Source organism: Nymphalis io, chromosome 11 (assembly GCF_905147045.1).
Source record: "Nymphalis io chromosome 11, ilAglIoxx1.1, whole genome shotgun sequence".
Lineage (NCBI taxonomy): Eukaryota > Metazoa > Arthropoda > Insecta > Lepidoptera > Nymphalidae > Nymphalis > Nymphalis io.
The window spans coordinates 6,106,928-6,126,296 of NC_065898.1; the positions used below are offsets into that span (position 1 = coordinate 6,106,928).

Genomic DNA, 19,369 nt, shown 5'->3' on the forward strand with positions numbered 1-19,369 from the left:
TTAGTATCTACTTCAAAGGGTGCAATATATGATATGCAATTTGAAGACGGATCACATAACTTTACTGATTCGACGCAGAGGGAGCACTTAGTTTCATCTTACTCGAATGATTTATTTTTCTACAAGAATTTAAATTTTATTTTTTTATGAAACAAGTAATGACAAATATTGAGTCGAAAAAATAATTCTTTAATATCCTACAATATTTGACTATTTTTTTCTTTTACGCCTTTTCATTACTTCCATCTATCAATGTAAATCAAAATAAAATTTTAACCCAGATTTTTTATTTTAACGAGTAGATCCAAATTTAATTAAAATAACATGGTTATGGAATATGGTATGGTTCATTCATTGTATTGTATTGTATTCATGATTTGTAGAAATATATGTGAGGTACAGTGGTAAAAAAACAATTATCCTCCTATAATTTCGCAATACCAGTACTTTACTTGATAGATGTCTTCTGGATAGGTACCACGCATATATCAGTTATTCTACTGCCGAATCTCTTTTACAATGGTTTGTTCCAGTTTGAAGGTTTGATGTGCTAGTGTATATAACTTAAATTGATTAAGTTGCATTAACGGTATCAGGTTTCTTCTTCTTAAGGAGGCTTCCCACGGTGCGTGATAATACGAACGGGCGTGGACCTTCCCGCATCGACGTAGCGTGGGAAGGGTTTCCTCTGTGAGAGTCAGTAACTTTACTACGATTTTTTTCATTTTAAAATGACAAAATAGCTACGAACCTCAAGATCGAAGAGTTGGAAGAGCTTTGGTGCGGTGCGTTTCTGTCCGTGTTCGTCGACCTCGCGTGAATAATCCGCAGAATCACGCACCGTGGGAAGCCACGTTAACAGGACCAATGCCTATGAGCGGTGGTAAGCACTTACCATCAACAATTAATACGTATGTATTTTTTTTCTATGAATTTTATTATTTCATAATTTTTCAACCTTAAAACGACGTATCTTTGTTGCTGTTTTAGTTTTAAACGGCTCTAACGTGAAGGTCATTTGTTGCCTTTAGATTTTATTATTTATATAACTTCATTAATATATAATTCATAACTTATCGTATAAAAAAAATATTTTATTTTTTTATTTTTTATTAAGTAATTCTATAACCTATATAAACTTTTACTTACGATAAAATAGGACGGAATACAACGTTAACAAATTGATTTGAAATAAAAATTTATTATAAAAGAAGAGTTATCAAAACTTCATTATATGTAAAATATATTTAAGGAACAAAACAAAACATCATTCATTAATTATCAATTCGCTTATAAGCTAGTTTCAAAATGTCCAAATTTTAAATCACTCAATTTACTTTCCACAAGATCTAAATCATTCAATCTTTCCAATGTATTCACATCTGATGGTTGCGTCATATTCGAAGTACAAGCAGTTACATCTTGCTTACTGGAACTATTATTAATACTAATGTTCCAAATGCGTTTAAATGTCGATTCGTTATTAACTGCCAGTTTCAAAACATTATTTCTGGATTCGTTATAATTTCTTAACGGTTTTTCTTTTAAAACTGTTGAATTGAATGGACGTATTTTGTTAATGGACATGTTTGTTATATCGTTGATGTGATTCAGGACATCTGTAATTCAATATTTACTTTATTTCATATATAAACAGGAAAATTATAAATATCTATCAAAAGGCACGGGAGACATGACTTACTACTATAACTATACTATAAAATATAAGAAAGTACAGCAAAAACTTGAATTCAATTTTTTGGAAAATCTTGTTTTTAAAAAATCTGGAAGTTGAAAGTGTGTAACACTGCCGTACCTCGGAAAGCACGTAAAGTCGTTGGTCCTGCGCCAGAACACTTTCCGGTCGTGTCGGATTGCCGTTCCATCGGATTAAAAGAGCTAAGGAATAGAGAGTGCACCTGTGTTTGCGCACACTTGTGCACTATAATATGTCCTGCGCAGTTGGCTAATCTCTCTTGAGATCGGTCGCCGTGTCCGAAATCGGTCTGGAGGACTTATTAGTCTTTTACAACTATTAACAATTTACCTGTTATCTGTAAACTTGTATTGTCATCCATAAAACTATCTTCTTCTGACATAACACTCGGTTCCAAGAGCGCTTTACCTTCTAGTATATTTTCTTTATCAAATGGCACCGCACAGAGTTTACTCAATACTGCCTTCCTCAGAGAGGACCTGGGTTTGAATGGGGAATAAAGTATTGACATCTCACGATTTTTCATTTTAATCTCTGATAAGTTACATAATTCATCAAATTGTATTGAAAAACTTAAGTCCTTTGAGTTTCTCGATTTTAAATGCTTCTTTAGAACCGCCAGAGGGAACTTGCCAGTTGATGACCTTATATTTGTTCGAGCAAACATACTTCTCGTGAGATTTGGTTGCTTTTTAGGTGAATTGACATAAGTGTTACCATTTACAAAATTTATTGTTTGTGTGACATTCTTATTTTCTAATGGCTCCTCATAGAATTCTTCATCATTTTCTTTTGGATTTAATAAATTTGTTATTCTTTTAACCAATGTATATAAAAGTTTGAGACGTTTTATAAGTTGATCTACGGTTACTGCATTGTTTTTAGGAACTGTCATTTCTATATCATATATGTGGTCATCTGCTGAGCTTAGTAGATTGCTTACTACTTTACATTCTTTTTGAACTGAAATTATATTAACACTCAATTATAACTTCACATCTAGTAAATAGTCTATATATCTAATATGTATGTTAGCTGAAGAAACAATCAAACTTTTTCAAAACCTTTGTAGTCATTTAATTGAGTGTAACAAGTTAAATATAAAATTATAAATTTGTTAAATATACAAACAGAACTGTGATGTGTTTTCGAAACACATATTTCTACCCTAGATATATATTTATCTCACTCACCCTTGTTCAAATCCATTAAGAGACTTGATAGTTGTTCTTGGCAGGTCAAGGCATTGGGTTCAAATCTTTCATAAACATTAAAAAACTCATAAACAATTGAGCCAATGTTAATAACTTCGCAAGTTTTACTGTTATTGTTGCTACCTCCTTTTGTTATTTCTAGTAATTTTTGGTGCATCATTTGTCTAGCTTTCTGTAACATTCGTAATTAAATCATTATTTAAATATGTAATTATATACTTTACTTTTAGACTCCTGCACTATTTACTACTTATTTACATTTTTTTTTTCTTTATTTTTATCTAGTGTAATTTTAACCACTATTTTTTTTTTTTTTTATGCTGGAAAAACACATTACGCGTTTTCCCCACGGGAACAGTGGGGGGGTATGTAGGACTCGCCGGTGTCCGAGGCGCCGAGTGCGCCCCGAACATCGGAATAAACCCACTAAAAACCAGCGGTACCCTTTCCGTCTTAACGAGGAGCGCCACGGGATCGCTTTCGCATGCTACCGTGGCGGCCATAATTTTAACCACTAGTCAAACACTGATATAGTTTTTATACACTTTCAATACCACTAGAAGATGAATAAGTCTATGATATAATTTATAACACATGAAAAAATTATTAATTTATTAAAAGACATCTTTCAAAGACAGCATACAATGAAGCTCCCCAGTAACTGGGCTAGTAAAACAGCTTTGATAGTTTTAGTGACCATTAGGCTAATAATTTGAACTGACCCGCTGGCACAGCCCTTCCACTCTGGGGTTGCGGGTTCAACTCTTTTTTTTTATTTTGCTGGAAATATGCATTTACGTGTTGCCGACACATAGAGTGGGGGGTATATGGGACTCACTAGCGCCTGGAACTCCAGTGCATATTACCATGACGCCATGAGCGGATTTTACACCTGCCACGAATCTGAGTGTATTTAAAATTATATAATTTTAAATACACTCAGATATCATTCAGCTAAAACACAGGCATTTAGTTGCCTACCTTTTGATAAAAACAACCATGTGAGTAAATTTAAAAAAAGAATAATAATGCATCAATCGTGTACCCAATGTTAACATCAAGATATCTTATTTAACATTTATATTTCCCTAATGCTAATACTTGTCTTGACACCTTAAAAGCAAGAGATTTTAATAAATAGGATAGAAAAAATACTTTACATCAGCAAAAGCAGCAGGATCCACAATTAAAAATACACTATCCCTGATCTCCATCACTTCCTGATTCCAAATATTGACCAGTATTGAGGAGTGGTGACTACATGGCGAAAGCATAACAGCTGGCACTAGATGTGGGTCCAATGCTTCTAGGCTCGCTAAACCACTACGTAGACATAATATTCCTAAAAATAAATATATCAGTTGAGTAAACTATACTATTATTAAGCAACTTCCTTAATAAGCCACATTAATTTAGCCAGTAACCAATATAAAATATTATTATATATTATTATCCGTGCAGTGACGGAGAAAGAATACATTTCTCTTTCCCATGGGTGTCGTAAGAGGCGACTAAGGGATATCTGAGCGACCATCTGCTCATCTGGTGGTAGGATGCTAACATCCGCCTGGCTTGTTACCACCGTACGCATGGTGAAAAACTCGTGAAGTGGCTTGCAGCCGATTCGTTTCGAGGTCAGCCAGCGTACAGCCAAAGCCCGAGCGAGTATTGCCGCGATGGGTGTTGGTCCAATTGGAGACGGCTGTTGAACCAATGCCGGGGGAAACTGTATTGACCTGCCGGACAGGGAGACCCAAAGAAACGGCTGTTCCGCTGGCCGCCCGTGGCATAGTACAGGGGCCCGAGCGTGCCTAACCAGCTCGTGAGGCTGCCCCACCAGGCCACGCATAATCTCGGGGTGGACCGTCGTGCCGGTTGGTGACCGGTAGGTGGGGTCCCGGCGGCCACTTCCGGGGGGGTTCGGGGGCCCTTCCGTCCGGCGGGTCAGTGTATTTTTCCTTTTGGCAACCACTTGGGGAAACACGCCTCCATACTTTGCCCATCCCTATCGTGGCAATACATCGCTCGCTTCACGTCTCTTTTCCATTTTATTTTTCCCAAATGGCGCAACAAAACAGAAATAACGGTCGTACAGCGGTGCACACCCCCACCATACCCTCGCTGTTTGAGGTCGAATTCTCTAACATCCGAGGACTCCACACTAACCTCAACGCTGTCCACCACCATCTCGAGACAGCACGGCCAGCAATATTGTTTCTCACGGAGACACAAATACTCCGTCCTGCCGATACCAGCTACCTTAATTATCCCGGCTACACGCTTGAAGAATCCTTCAAAGCGAAAGCCGGAGTATGCTTGTTCGTCAGGACGGATGTTTGCTGTCACCGACTGCGCTGCTTGGAGGACCCCTCCTTCTCCATGTTGGTGGTACGTGTGGACCTGGTTCGTCAGAGCCGAGTCTACGTGTGCCTCTACAGATCCCACAATGGTGACTTGGAGACAAGCCGATTATTTGACCATCTTAGTCGGGTGGCAGATGCTGCGCAAGAGCAATTTCCTAACGCGGAATTGGTGTTTTTGGGGGATTTTAATGCTCACCACGAATCCTGGTTGAAATCCCTCAAAACTGACCATGCTGGAAGGACTGCTCATGCTTTTGCTCTCACACATGACTTGACCCAACTGGTTGATCAGCCCACCAGGATCCCAGACATTGATGGGCAAGCACCTTCTCTACTGGACCTTCTGCTGACTTCTCACCCGGTGGAATATCAGGTTGTGGTTCAGGCTCCTCTTGGCTCTTCGGATCACGGCCTTATTTCTACCAGAGTGCCACAGGCCAAGCTGCCGCCACTAGCGGTATGCAAACGTCGCGTTTGGCACTATAAGTCGGCGGATTGGGACGGTATGCGCGATTACTATGCGTCTGTCCCTTGGAAGGAACGTTGCTTCAGTGCGAATGACCCGACAGCTAGTGCCGCTGCTGTTGCTGGCGAGGTCATGCTGGGAATGGAATACTACATTCCTAGCTCAGATCTCGTCAGTAGGAGTACGCGTAACCGTTGGTTCACTCGTGAATGTGCCGATGCTGTATCATCTAAGTAGGCGGCATATCGCAAGTGGATCAACGGCTGCATTAGCGGGGCATCTAACATTGACTCACTGAAAGCAAACTATAATAAAAATTCCAAGTCCTGTAGAAAGGCATACACGAGAGCGGATGCACAGCGCATTGTACAGATTGGTCATGACCTTGTTTCGCATCCTATGGGCTCCCGTAGCTTCTGGCGTCTGACCAAGTCTGTGCCTAACAATTTCTGCCAACCTTCGCTGCCACCGCTCAGAAATCCGGACGGATCGCTAGCTCACAGTCCGCAAGAGCAAGCTGATCTCCTGGCTAAACTCTTTGCCGACAATTCCGTCATCGATGATTGTAGTGCACTGCCACCTACAATACCTGCATGTGGCCATACGATGCCTGACATTAAAATCAGGCAACGTGATGTGCGTGCGGAGCTGCAATCACTTGATGTACGGAAAGCTAGCGGCCCCGATGGAATACCAGCCATAGTGCTGAAGAAGTGCGCAGCGGAGCTGTCTCCTGTGTTAACGCGCCTGTTCCAACTTTCTCTCTCTTCGGGAAGTGTGCCGGAGGCTTGGAGAAGAGCTAATGTGCAAGCGGTTCCCAAAAAAGGGGATCGGTCTGACCCGACAAATTATCGGCCAATAGCTATCACCTCAGTACTTTGTAAGGTGATGGAACGGATTTTAAACAACCAACTGATCCATTACCTAGAAGATCACTCTTTAATTAATGATCGTCAATACGGGTTTCGACCAAAACGGTCCACAGGTGATCTTCTAGCGTACGTAACGCACCTCTGGGGTGAAGCTATCGACAAGCATGGAGAATCGTTTGTTGTCAGCCTCGATATCTCCAAGGCTTTCGACAGGGTCTGGCACAGAAGTCTTCTCTCCAAGCTGCCGGCATATGGTCTGCCTGCTCAGCTATGCACCTGGATTGCCAGCTTCCTACACAAGCGTAGCCTTCGTGTTTTAGTTGATGGTTGCGCTTCACAATTCTATGTAGTGAATGCTGGGGTCCCCCAGGGATCTGTGCTATCTCCCACACTCTTTCTTTGGCATATCAATGATATGCTCACTCTTGGGAACATACATTGCTATGCAGACGATAGTACAGTGCATGGTGGATACCACGGACGCGCAGTGGCTGGGCGAGCGGAAATTGAGGAGAGGCGGAAGGATCTTGTCATTGAACTCGATAGGACGTTAGAGCTCATCGCCAAATGGGGCTCTGATAATCTTGTTGAGTTTAATGCCAAGAAAACACAGGTATGCGCTCTCACGGCGAAAAAGTCAACATTTTCCCCTCTTCCCTCCCTCTGTGGTACTCCGCTGGTGATGCAAAGCAAAATCGCCATGCTGGGGATTGACGTTCGCTGCGACCTTAGTCCAAGGGATCACATAGAGGCTGTTATAAAAACAGCTTCACGGAAACTCGGAGTTCTGAACAAGGTGCGGCGCTTTTTCACGCCACAACAACTGTGCCTGCTGTACAAAACACAGGTACGGTCTTACGTGGAATATTGCTCGCACCTTTGGGATGGCTCCGCTAAGTACCTACTTGGGGCCTTGGACCGGTTGCAGCGACGTGCCGTACGCATTATTGGCGACGTAAAGGTCACAAACACCCTTGAACCTTTACAATTGCGTCGTGAGATAGCAGCACTGAGCGCTTTCTATCGACTGTATCACGGCGAGTGCTCTGAGGAATTATTCTCTCTAATTCCTGCTTCCCCCTTCCTTCTTAAGTCCACGCGAGCTGGTTCTCGATGTCACCGCCTAACTGTGACATCAATTCCATCGCGAACAAAGAAATTTGACAACTCCTTTCTTTGTCGCACTTCCAACAAATGGAATTCCTTACCAGCTCACGTGTTCCCCTCCTCTTACAACCCGGGTTCCTTCAAACGAGGCTTGAAGAGGCATCTTGCGGGCCGGCAAGGCGAAGGCGGCTAGTGCAGAACGTTTTTCCCGTCTGTACTGGCCGTCGTCGCGTTTGGACTCTACTACCACTTACCATCAGGTGGAGTAGAGTCATTTGCCCTCCCGGCGAATATAAAAAAAAATAAATAAATAAATTGCAGATTACATTTTTACCTTTGCCCTATTGTCGTCTATTTACCTATCAAATAAATTCATAAAAAAAGTAGATTTAATTATTTAAAAAAAAATATGCTTACTTACTTACTTTTATGCTTACTTACTTTTTTGATCTGATGAACAAGACATTGCAAAAGACCCAATTTGCAATAATCTTTCATTGTGCAAATCAAATTCTTTAATGAAACTGCACTTTTCGACAACATCTTCATCATTGCCCTGGCAGGTGCACTCTCCTCTAGGACTTGTTACAAAGTGACATTTTAACATATCTGCTTGTGTCATATTTTGACTAAAGCAATGAACTACTAATGCTAACAAAGCTGTGTTCGTATTTGTTTCTAAGGCATACAGAACATCTTTCAGAACATCTATTAGTAAATTGACATTAGAAGGCATTATTGGTAATTTCAGGTTAAATAGAGTCGGTTGTACTACTTCAATATTACCATCAATCAATTCACTTAACAGTGATTTTGTTTCTCTCAACACCTGAAACCAGCAAATTTAAATATAAAAATATAAATTTCAATACTGATATAAGACAATCAAAAATGTGTTAATAGCTAAAATGGGAATTACTAAAATGCCAATGGATATTGGAATGTGTTGCTAATGTTCTAAGCAGAAATTGAAGTTGTTATATTATGTCTTGTGACTTTTTATTTCAACATTAGCACAAAATCAGTGACTCAACAATACACAAATTGTATTAATGAATATTTTATTTTTAAAAGAGTGTATAAATTGCATTACATTTTTTCAATTCACACGTGAGAAATAGTCAATTAATTTAATGTCTGTTAATACATACTTACCACTTGGCAGCGTGCTTTAACGACATGTTGATCATCTGGTAAGCAATATTTACATAAAGTCATAGACGATAGCAACAATTCATCTATAGAAGTATGTAATCCTCTTACACATTCCAATAACTAAAAAAAAACAAAACCTTAATCTTTTATTTTTACATCTCCAAATACGTTAGCAAAAATCAAGTCTCATTATTTGGTGGAACTAACTGTAAATGATTGTGTTGCAAGACTATACTTATAAACAAGTACATATATAACAATATTACTTCTTGTTTCCATCCAGTTTGTATTTCATCATTCCTTTTAAAACTATCTCTATAAATAATGCTGGATAATTTATTAAGAACTTCAAATGTTTGATCAATCCAATTGACAAAATACATGGTCGGAATGAGGATAGAACTATTTAATGATTCCTCTTCATCCACTAAGGTTTCCTCGAGAAGTTGCTCGATTGAGAATAATTTCTGATAGCACCAAGACAATCTCTCACAAATACATTGCCGACTCTCCTAAAACAACATATCTATTATTAATATCCATAAAAGCAAACATCATATAATACAGTTGATATGTTTTTATAACTCTAGCACCAAAAATGAATGATGCTACTAACATCTGAACTTTATTCTACTATAAAAAAGAATGAAATTTTGAGTTGAACCATTATTTTATTTTTATCTTCACATTATACAATTACAATAGCGATAGAACTAAAAGTCATTTTGGGTTGGGTTTAGTATTCAGCCGCAGTATTTTGTGTAAACAAGAGTCTTATATGATTAAGCTTTAGTCCCTTATCACACCGTCATTTTGTTCGAAGAAGTATTTAATACAAGATTCAAAATTAAACATTACCTGTAAATAAACCCCATTGTTATATTCCAATTTGATAATTTCTAACATTGATAAATAACATTTTCTTATTTGATCCGAACACAAAGTGTAAACATTTCGTATTGCTACATAATTTTCATCCGTAAAGTCTTCTTTATGATTGTTATGTAAATTTTCACTAATTCTTTGTAACAAAGGGTAGATTTTCGAAAATAAGATATCCTGAAAATTTTTGACTACATTATTCAATATTAATAAATAATATTAATTACTATTGATATAAAGCAACATATAATTTTGGTTAAAATTATATTAATATAATTAAGACTAAAACAGACCACGATAAATTTTATACTGTTGCGGGAATCTTTAGGAAAATCGGCAAAATTTAAAAAAAAAACAGTATTTTGATTTGTCTCCATGATAAACTTATAATATATAAAATAAAAATGTATAACTGACGCAATACACAACTGATTATGACTTAAAACAATAAATAAATTATTAACTTTTAAAATTCAAAAGAATAATTTAACAAATTTATTAACATTTAAATTTAACGCTTTTTTTTCAATTGTTGTATTGTCATTGTCAAATGTCAATCGTCAATTAAAACTGGTCACAGATAAAATAATTGAAATTTCTTTTTTTTTCACATTAAATTTTTTTGAAGTACAATATTCTAAACCCTCTAATATACGTTTGGCCAGCTAGATGGGCCGATCCATGAGGCGACGTTTAACGTTGCTTTATCATTGGCGGCATGTTCTGGCTTACCAGCCTATTAGTATTGGTTTTTGTGCACGTTTGAAAGGATCTTGATTCTTGGTAATCTACGCAAACAGTCGTTCAAACGTGATCAATGTTTCTTATTTATCAAAAGAGACAGCTGTTGTATTGTACATGCCTTTATAAGTACGTTTTTGTCATATATAATATAGGGAAATAAAAGAATTATGAATATAACTCTATATCATGGAAAATCTAATCATTTAATTCATATGATCTGAATATTTTCATATTATAGATATATAATAAAAAATATGCTTATTTCATTTAAAAGTTATTATAAAATTTGGAAGGAAATTTTATAGTATAATACATAATTAATAGTATTATGATACTAAAGAATGCGATGGCAGAACGCATGCTGTCGAAACATAATATTATGGCTGCTGCAATAAGTAGTTACAACATCAATTAGGAAGATGAGCTTATTTTTTTTATGGTGTCAAAAAATCATATTTAAAATATAAAAAATACTGGCGATTTTTTTTTACGATGTATACAACAATGATTTTTTAAAGTTACGAATTCTTAAATTTTTTTCTGGAGCGACCGATCGACGCATGACGTCACATCGTCCAACGTCGCTTGCTCGCCCATACAATTTCGCCTGCATTTTTGCGTTATTCTTGATTTTATTTATAGTTCGGTTGGTATAAAAAACATATATTTATTATACAGTACCATAGCATACTAATTCAACAAATTGAACTCTGGAAAAATACTTTTTCCATATATATTATCAAGACAAACAAGTAAATAAAAAAAGTAGAAAAAGCCTTTGATTGGGCCTTTATTGCCATACCCAATAAAGCGCTTCTTTCGAAGCTTCCTTTCTATGGGCTTCCCAGAAAATAATGCAACTGGATCACCAGTTTTACCAGATCGGACGATCAAGGTCGTTGTTTCTGACTTAAAATTCGTCAATTCTAATGTTAACCCTCCAGCCAGGTGGACCGATGACCATAAGAAGGTGGCGAGCACCAACTGGATGCGGAAGGTGGAGGACAGGGAGCTATGGCGCACCTTGGGAGAGGCCTACGTTCAGCAGTGGACAATGATTAGCTGTTGAATATTAATGACATGTGCAAATTAACAACATTCAATGTTGGCAGACGACTGCACTGTAGATGCCTTATACACCGGCCGCGCTAATATTTGTCGGAAACACGTCGATGAGTATAAACTTGTGTTTGAAATCACAAGTGATTATTAAATAAAGCCTGGGATTGGGGCCAACCAAACTTGGTACAACTCAATCCCAATACGACACAAGTTTGGGCGATGACTTCTAAAATGACGTTATTTTGTCATATCCCCTCATTTTGAGAATACCACTTCGCTACCAAATCCAGAATCGGGACGTTAGGTTCCGCGATCTATTGGAAGGTGAGTCAGTACTTCATGTCAGGTCCTCACCTAAAATTCTACAAGGCGAAAATTCAGCCCCACATGGAGTACTGTTCTCATCTCTAGGCGGGAGGGATGTTATCACTTTGCATCTTCAATCGCATCTTTTACGGAGAATGCTCTGAGGAACTGTTTAGATTAATCCCAGGCGCTGAATCACATCACACCACCGGACATCGCGTCTAAATTATAAATTCCATCACTACCATCTCGATGTCTGGAATTCCACTACTATGCGGAACCATATTACCCGGCGCCTTTTTCGAACCGTTATGACATAGAAACCTTCAAGAAAAGCCTAAGCCTATTCCTTTAAGGCCGACAACGCAGTAACAGCTTATTTCATTAAAAGTAGGGTCCTCACATCGCTATGTGACCAATACCAAAGCATGTTTGCATCCTTCACATTCGAGATTGTTACTTTTATTTGCACTTTTATCAAGGCAAATTTACAATAATATGCCGTGGCTCTATATCGTAACTACCGCGCCCCGAACTGTCTACGTATTTAATTAAAATTGGATATAATATACATTTCCTACAAATGTGTATTATATTCTATATCGATATTATCTTCTACCGAAAGCGGGAAACACTAGTATCTACATGAAGAATACGGACTTATAGCCGATCACAGTTATGATCAATCTGCATTCCCAAAAGATTAAAATAAACAATAATTATAATATCACTAATATATTTTGCGTGATTTGTGAAAGAATCCGCAATCATAAGACCGACTTTCGGTAGATTATTTGTTAGTCTACTTGAAAATACTGCTCTTATTTTAGCATAATTATTATTTTCCTATTTTACCAGCTCACGTGTCTCTTACAACCCGGGTTCCTTCAAACGAGGCGTGAAGAGGCATCTTGCGGGCCGACAAGGCGAAGGCGGCTAGTGCAGAACATTCGTCCCGTCTGTACTGGCCGTCGTCGCGTTTGGACTCTACTACCACTTACCATCAGGTGGAGTAGAGTCATTTGCCCTCTCGGCGAATACAAAAAATAAATAAATAAAATAAAATAATATATTAATCGTTCTAATATTATAATAAGTGAAAGAAAATTATAGTATGTGAGTCGTCAAATCACAAAGAAGGATAAAATAAATAGAAAATTATCAATGCGCGTATCACAAAAGATTCGCTCGCAATAACGATTGGGTAAAGTGACGTCACAGTCAAAACTCGGACGGAGAAAGAATTATACGAGAGCCCCTAAATTGATTTATTTATAAAAAAAAATTACATGATATAATCATATTTTTTCAGACATGTTATTATAATCATGTAAAGATATTTTAGTACAAAAAAATTTTTTTTTTTAATTTACATCTTCCTAAATCTTAACAAATGACCAATGTCTAATAAACTATGCGGCAACGTGTAAACAGTACACTTATAGTGATTTCCATTATCCAGTGACTAGTACGTCGGTCAGCTGAACTACTGGTCCATCGTGTATGTGAAGCATAAGTAATTATTAAGAGTAATCTCATTGTTAAAATATGTAATAATATTTTCTTCGACAGTTCGAATTTAGCAATAAATATTGATTATTACTTAATTGAAAATAATATTAATCATACTAAAACGCTAATTATTATTTACTTTGAAAACTTTTCTTTCAGGGTTGTGGCTTAAATAATGTGTCAAAGTAAATTTATTTTATTTTATCTGTTCTATAATTCTAATTTGCATTGAGGCTTTTGATAGATTTATAAAACTCGGACTCTTTAATTGTAAGAAATAAACAGAGTTTTTTTAGAAAGTATATGAAAATGAGTGAATTAGTTTGGGGCATTAAAAACGGCGACATAGATCAAGTAAAGGACATCGTGGAGAAAAATGTAAGATATCACAAAAAAGTAATAACAAAAAAATATGATTCGTCATTAACATAATTTCAAAGATAAAAAGCACTAAAATACATTGTTGTAATCTAAATTTGAAAATAAGCTATTAGTCTGAGTGTTCAAGGTTTTAAAAATGTCAGACTTATAATTGTTTTATAATAGATATACTATTTTTTTTTTAAGAAAATTGACGTGAATGCTTTAATCGACGGTCGGGTTCCCTTACATTATGCTGCAGATTACGGCCAAACAGCTGTTGTGAACTACTTACTGGATAAAGGAGCTAACCCCAATGTAAGTTAACCACGTAACACTGATTACCTTATTAGTTATTTACTGCAGCTGCATCTTAGTTTTAGAATTATTTGCCTGTAATTTATAAAACAGGGTAGGCTGAGACATGTTTAAATTATGATTTAAATATTGTTCGGTTCATCTGTTCAATTAAAGTTAAACTAGGGTCACAATATATCTCCGGATATAAGTTTATTTTGTACCAAAAATAAGGAATGTTTTAATTAAGGAAATGTTTGGTTTAAAAATAACAAATGTATAATAATATAAAATGCAAGTTCACTCCAATAACAACCAATATTAATGCACAATCTAATCCAGCCAGGCAGCTTAAAACTAGACTTTGTCTGATAAGGACTGCATGCACTGATACATTTTTAAAAACAATACCCACATATTCTTCAAAATTGGTACAAAAAGTGGATACATATAAAATTGTTGCAATAAATTGTCTGTTAAATCAGTATGTAGTAAATATAGATACATGTGTTTTTGTTTCAGATGGTAGATAAACATGGAATATCTGTGATACTTGCAGCTATTTGGGAAGGACATACTGAATGTGTAAAAATATTATTAAAACATGTAAATATACCATCCAATAAATATATATCTCTTAGTAAAATTTCTGTACAATATATATTAATTTTTAGAATTAATGAAAAGCTTCTATTAACAACTAAACATGATTATGTTATTTATTAGATGATACTTTTTTATAGTGTATAATAAATTTATTTACTACAAAAAATATTTCCCAATAAGCATTAATAAGTGGATTAGATATTGAATAATTACAAATGTAAAATGAAAGCACTTAATTGATTTGATATATATTTTAACTAATTAATATTTTTCTTTATCAGGGTGCATCTAAAAATGGACGAACACCAGATGGGACGCCATACATTGATGCAGCAGAAAAAGAAGAGATCAAGGATCTGCTAACATAGAATATACCATTAAAGACTTTAAGTTCGCTCACATTCTAGTTTTTTAAAGCTACAAAGAAATTATTTGAATGAAACAAAATTAATCATCATTAAATATTTACATGCATTTATTTATATTGCAATTATTTTTGTATGCTCAATGAGGAAAAATAGCAATTAGTGTCGTAACTGCGTCCATTAGATGTATTTTTTTTATTACTAACATATAATTATTGAAGTTATTTAAACTAATAAAATGCACATAAGATGTTGAAATGTATTGATATTATATTGTATATTCCATTTCATTATAATTTTATAAAAAAAATGAAATCTTATAGATAGAAGATTTTGTGGAATATTCTATTTCACACTTGTACAATACAAGTTTAGTTCATAAAATTTTTGACTTATGAAAGGTGTTAAAATAATAATTATTGTTTTTTTCTCACTAAAACATACTTTTCCTATTTATTCATAATTTAAATTTTTTAATGAAATGGATTATACAAGCATGTAGCGTTTCATACCTTTAAAGGCCTATATTCTATATCTAGCAAATAAATTATTTTACATTACAGAGGTAGGCAACATTTAAAAAGTAATATTGCTAAAATAAAAAATATAATATATATTATTTTATTTTTATTATTTATTTACTTTTTGGTAATTCTTAGTACATCAATTGTTGCAAAGTTTTTTAATTCATATTTGATGATCTTACTTATTTTATCAAGATATTGATAAAAAAAATTACACATTAATACATAACAAAAATCCTCGTCTGTTTGGATAAAAACAAATAAAATAATTATGACGGTACTGATGTATGCTCTTACAATTAAAGTTCATCTTTACCAGTGGCATATTTTTTATATTTATTTTTCGAAGATGGACAGTAACACGCATTTGTTTGTGCATCTAAATATGATTTGCAGCCAAGTGTTAAAGTGCCAGTGAAGAGAAGTTTGGCTGCACCTTTACAACCTGTAATGAAAATATTAATATTGACATGATTTAACATATTAGTCAAAATTAAATATTTTGACAAAGTTCAGACATTCAGATATTCTAACAAACCGCATTGGAGCAGCGTGGTGGAATAAGCCCTAAACCTTCTCCTCAAAAAGGGTGAGGAGGCCGTAGCCCAGCAGTGGGATATTAACAGGCTGTTACTGTTACTGTCAGACATTCAAGGCTAATAAGAAGATTAATAGAAGCCTTTACAATTTACTTATCTAGGTACTTTTTCCACAACTGACTTCACATTAAAGTTACTCAATCTAATATATAACTCGGTAAGAATAAATGAATTAAGCATTTAAGAAAACTAGCTAATTTATTTAAAATCCACAAAAAATAATAAAATCAACATGCACTTGCAGTATATACTAGAATTACACAATGAAAATGACAGAAATATTTATGTTCATAATAATAATATTAAGAATTAATACCTTTTGTAATTGCATTCCCTGCAACATTGACATTTTTATATGTATCACAGTAATTATACAAACACTTCTTAAACTCTAAATCACAAACTTCTTTTCCACTATTACAAGTGTCATAACATATGTCGTGTGCATCACAACATTTCGTCATCTGGTCCAATGGTAAATAATCTGAAGATATTTCAAAGCCGAGCGAACCGCAGCCATCAGATTTCGGAATATGGTTTTTATTTCGCACTGGTTTTTGTCCTAAAAAATTAATGTCAGTTGAACTGAAAACATATTTCGTTACATTATTAAATTAATCATTATGATTGAACCTCCAGGGCAAGAGAAGATGCAGTCCTCTTCAACGGCAGCGTCGAAGACTTCATGTAGAGATTTAAACTTTTCAGCAACAGTTATAACGTTCTTAAATACGTCGCCAAATACTGACTCAGCAGATAAAACTGCGTCCTTTAAGTTTCGTAACATACTCGAACCAATACCAGTATAAGCGTAAGCCGCAAAAGTTAAAACATAAATAAATATCTTTTTATATGGGACCTCCATTTTTCAAATTTAAAGTATTAGGCAAAACTTGTATCATCTCCTTTAAAAGATTCAAACTACTTGCCGACTGACGTGGTTACTGGCTAATGGAGCTGAGAAATAGCACGTATTACAATATTGTTATTTATATCCTAAAATCCGAAGACTAAGATGTATTACTTACATGCCTATCTATATAATGACTTATGTATATGATCATTATATTCCCATACCTATATATCTAAGAAAATGAAAATTTAAATTGTCAAATGTTTTATGTCATTGTCCGACTTCAGTACGCAGTCAGTGTCAACTGTCACAATTTCAATGTGACAGTGTGACGTAAATAAGGCCTAGCAAGCACGGGTGACTTTTGTCATGATGACAGGTGACTGTCGTCAATCTTATTTGTAAGGAGATGCAAACACGTTACGACAAAACAACTGGATGTATTTGTGTCAGCCGTCCAGCGAACAAGTCCTTGACAAAACTGTCACCGCGTCGTGAAGATTTCATAAGAGCGCGCGCACAGGTTACAAAATTGTCAAACTTTGCATTCCGACTGTCGGCTTTAAAGTAAGCAAAATGACATCAACATCTCCGCAAATCATGACCATGCAATAAGAAGATTTTATAGACAAATTTATATTAAGTGAAACATTTTCTTATTGCTTATATAAAAAAAAATATGTAAGAAAATATATAAGTATTATAGGCTAACTTAACATTTAAATATAAAATTCTCTAACGAAAAACAAAATAAAATCTTTGACTTGAAAACAAAACATATAACTGAGTTTAAAATAGATAAATATACTGTAAATCGAACAAAAACAAATCAAATTAAAATTTTCAAAGTTTATTTGATTTATTTATTTAATAATATACTTATAAACGAAGCGGAAAAGAGGTCAGCATTTAATAATACAAAGTTGAAAGAATATTCAGATAATGCAGGTCCTAAAGTGTGAAGTAATTCATCAAAACTTCCAACACTCATTCGATATCGATATCGAAATAATTTATATAAGGCATTTTTTCTCATATAAGGCTTTTTTTTCTCTTTTCTGGCGTGTATCTACGCTATTTGAGCGCAAAATATTCTGCCAATGTCACGTATAAAATAGATGACACATATGATATTCGGTTTCAAATTTTGAATCGTTTAATCATTAAACGATGAGTGAAAACTATATAATTCTACTAAGGCTATACATGAATGTGATAAGTTATAAGATAAGCAGACAACGACCGTTTTTTCGAATTCGATAACGACGAATGACGCTTTGATTTCAAAAAAATATTGTCACTGTCAGTCTTCGTGAATGCACGCCTAAAAACTTTTATGTTACCGTGACAAAAGTCACCCGTGCGTGCTGGATCTGACGCTGACTCTCAATTTATGGATATCGATTTCGTTGCTGCTAACGTAGTTTTAAAATGAGATTTTTTATTTTTCTTGTATTTTTATTTTTTAATTGAGAAAGTCATTTAAGAAAGAAATTTGGAGATCGGTAATATTTAATATGGACAGAACTATTAACACCAATAGAGGTGAATTATGGTATTATACTATAGAAAATAAAAAAAGTGTTCTGTCAATGGACGTGAAATAAAATTAGGTATTGAAACAGAAACACGATTTACGTACACTGTACGTCATCTATTTAGTACAGAAGTTCGTGAGTCAAGCAGTTTCAAAACATGTTTAAAGTAGCTCTTACTTTTGCATTATAGTAAGTATAGATGAGAAATGGGCTGTCTCAATACAGTTGTATCTAATAATCAGTACTAATAATTAATATTAACATTTTGATATTCAAGATCAAAATTAATGTTTACTTTAACGACTACATTACGCGTGACTCGTTTGGTACACAGGGTAAACGCATGTCTAATCCAACCTTAACGACAATTTCTCTCATACATAATTACTTTTATAAAATCTATTAATATTATTTCAAATGTGTAATTTGTGTATAAAATATTTGTTTTCTCTTCAATAGCATTGGTTCGTAGACTAAATGGTGTGTAGTTCCTGTAGATTCCTTGTAATGAATTATAAGATAAACATCAACATATTATTTGGTTTTCGAAGGAGCACGATTTATAAATCCCACACGGGTCAAGTTGCAGGCGTAAGGTGGTAATTAAAAAACCTATATATGTATTAAATTGAATCGGTGAAAAATATATTTTTTTGTTTCTAAGTTCTTATTGAATAAAGTAAATTTTGATTATAGTTACTGATATCTCAATGAAACGATTAACATATTACTGGTGGTAGGGCTTTGTGCAAGCTCGTCTGGATAGGTACCACCCACTCATCAGATATTCTACCGCAAAACAGCACAATACTTGATATTGTTGTGTT

General features: G+C 35.0%; 3 protein-coding genes across 3 annotated transcripts; 1 reads left to right on the forward strand and 2 right to left on the reverse strand.

The window, feature by feature from the left end:
- Positions 1-1,267: 1,267 nt before the first annotated feature.
- On the reverse strand, positions 1,268-10,204 carry LOC126771827 (serendipity locus protein alpha). The gene is made up of 9 exons (XM_050491947.1): positions 10,070-10,204; positions 9,753-9,953; positions 9,161-9,406; positions 8,895-9,014; positions 8,181-8,568; positions 4,092-4,273; positions 2,911-3,103; positions 2,048-2,680; positions 1,268-1,619 (listed from the first exon to the last, which is right to left on the reverse strand). Exons 1-9 carry the CDS (start codon positions 10,151-10,153, stop codon positions 1,291-1,293), a joined length of 2,376 nt encoding a protein of 791 aa, XP_050347904.1. The 5' UTR covers positions 10,154-10,204; the 3' UTR covers positions 1,268-1,290.
- A 3,398-nt stretch (positions 10,205-13,602) lies between these two features.
- LOC126771889 (myotrophin-like) lies at positions 13,603-15,647 on the forward strand. The gene is made up of 4 exons (XM_050492053.1): positions 13,603-13,778; positions 13,968-14,078; positions 14,580-14,663; positions 14,945-15,647. Exons 1-4 carry the CDS (start codon positions 13,704-13,706, stop codon positions 15,029-15,031), a joined length of 357 nt encoding a protein of 118 aa, XP_050348010.1. The 5' UTR covers positions 13,603-13,703; the 3' UTR covers positions 15,032-15,647.
- LOC126771875 (group XIIA secretory phospholipase A2) lies at positions 15,643-17,257 on the reverse strand. The gene is made up of 4 exons (XM_050492037.1): positions 17,180-17,257; positions 16,785-17,108; positions 16,468-16,713; positions 15,643-15,997 (listed from the first exon to the last, which is right to left on the reverse strand). Exons 2-4 carry the CDS (start codon positions 17,014-17,016, stop codon positions 15,852-15,854), a joined length of 624 nt encoding a protein of 207 aa, XP_050347994.1. The 5' UTR covers positions 17,017-17,108; positions 17,180-17,257; the 3' UTR covers positions 15,643-15,851.
- Positions 17,258-19,369: the final 2,112 nt, after the last annotated feature.

Coding starts and splice junctions, on each gene's coding strand:
- LOC126771827 (XM_050491947.1), bottom strand. CDS start 10,153: ATGGAGACAAATCAAAATACTGTTTTTTTTTTAAATTTTGCCGATTTT. Junction 9,015..9,160: donor AAACTGGATGGAAACAAGAA/GTAATATTGTTA, acceptor GTTTTTTTTTAG/TTATTGGAATGTGTAAGAGG. Junction 1,620..2,047: donor TACAAGTTTACAGATAACAG/GTAAATTGTTAA, acceptor ATTGAATTACAG/ATGTCCTGAATCACATCAAC.
- LOC126771875 (XM_050492037.1), bottom strand. CDS start 17,016: ATGGAGGTCCCATATAAAAAGATATTTATTTATGTTTTAACTTTTGCG. Junction 16,714..16,784: donor CATCTTCTCTTGCCCTGGAG/GTTCAATCATAA, acceptor TTAATTTTTTAG/GACAAAAACCAGTGCGAAAT. Junction 15,998..16,467: donor AGGGAATGCAATTACAAAAG/GTATTAATTCTT, acceptor TTTTCATTACAG/GTTGTAAAGGTGCAGCCAAA.
- LOC126771889 (XM_050492053.1), top strand. CDS start 13,704: ATGAAAATGAGTGAATTAGTTTGGGGCATTAAAAACGGCGACATAGAT. Junction 13,779..13,967: donor AGGACATCGTGGAGAAAAAT/GTAAGATATCAC, acceptor TTTTTTTTTAAG/AAAATTGACGTGAATGCTTT. Junction 14,079..14,579: donor ATAAAGGAGCTAACCCCAAT/GTAAGTTAACCA, acceptor TTTTTGTTTCAG/ATGGTAGATAAACATGGAAT.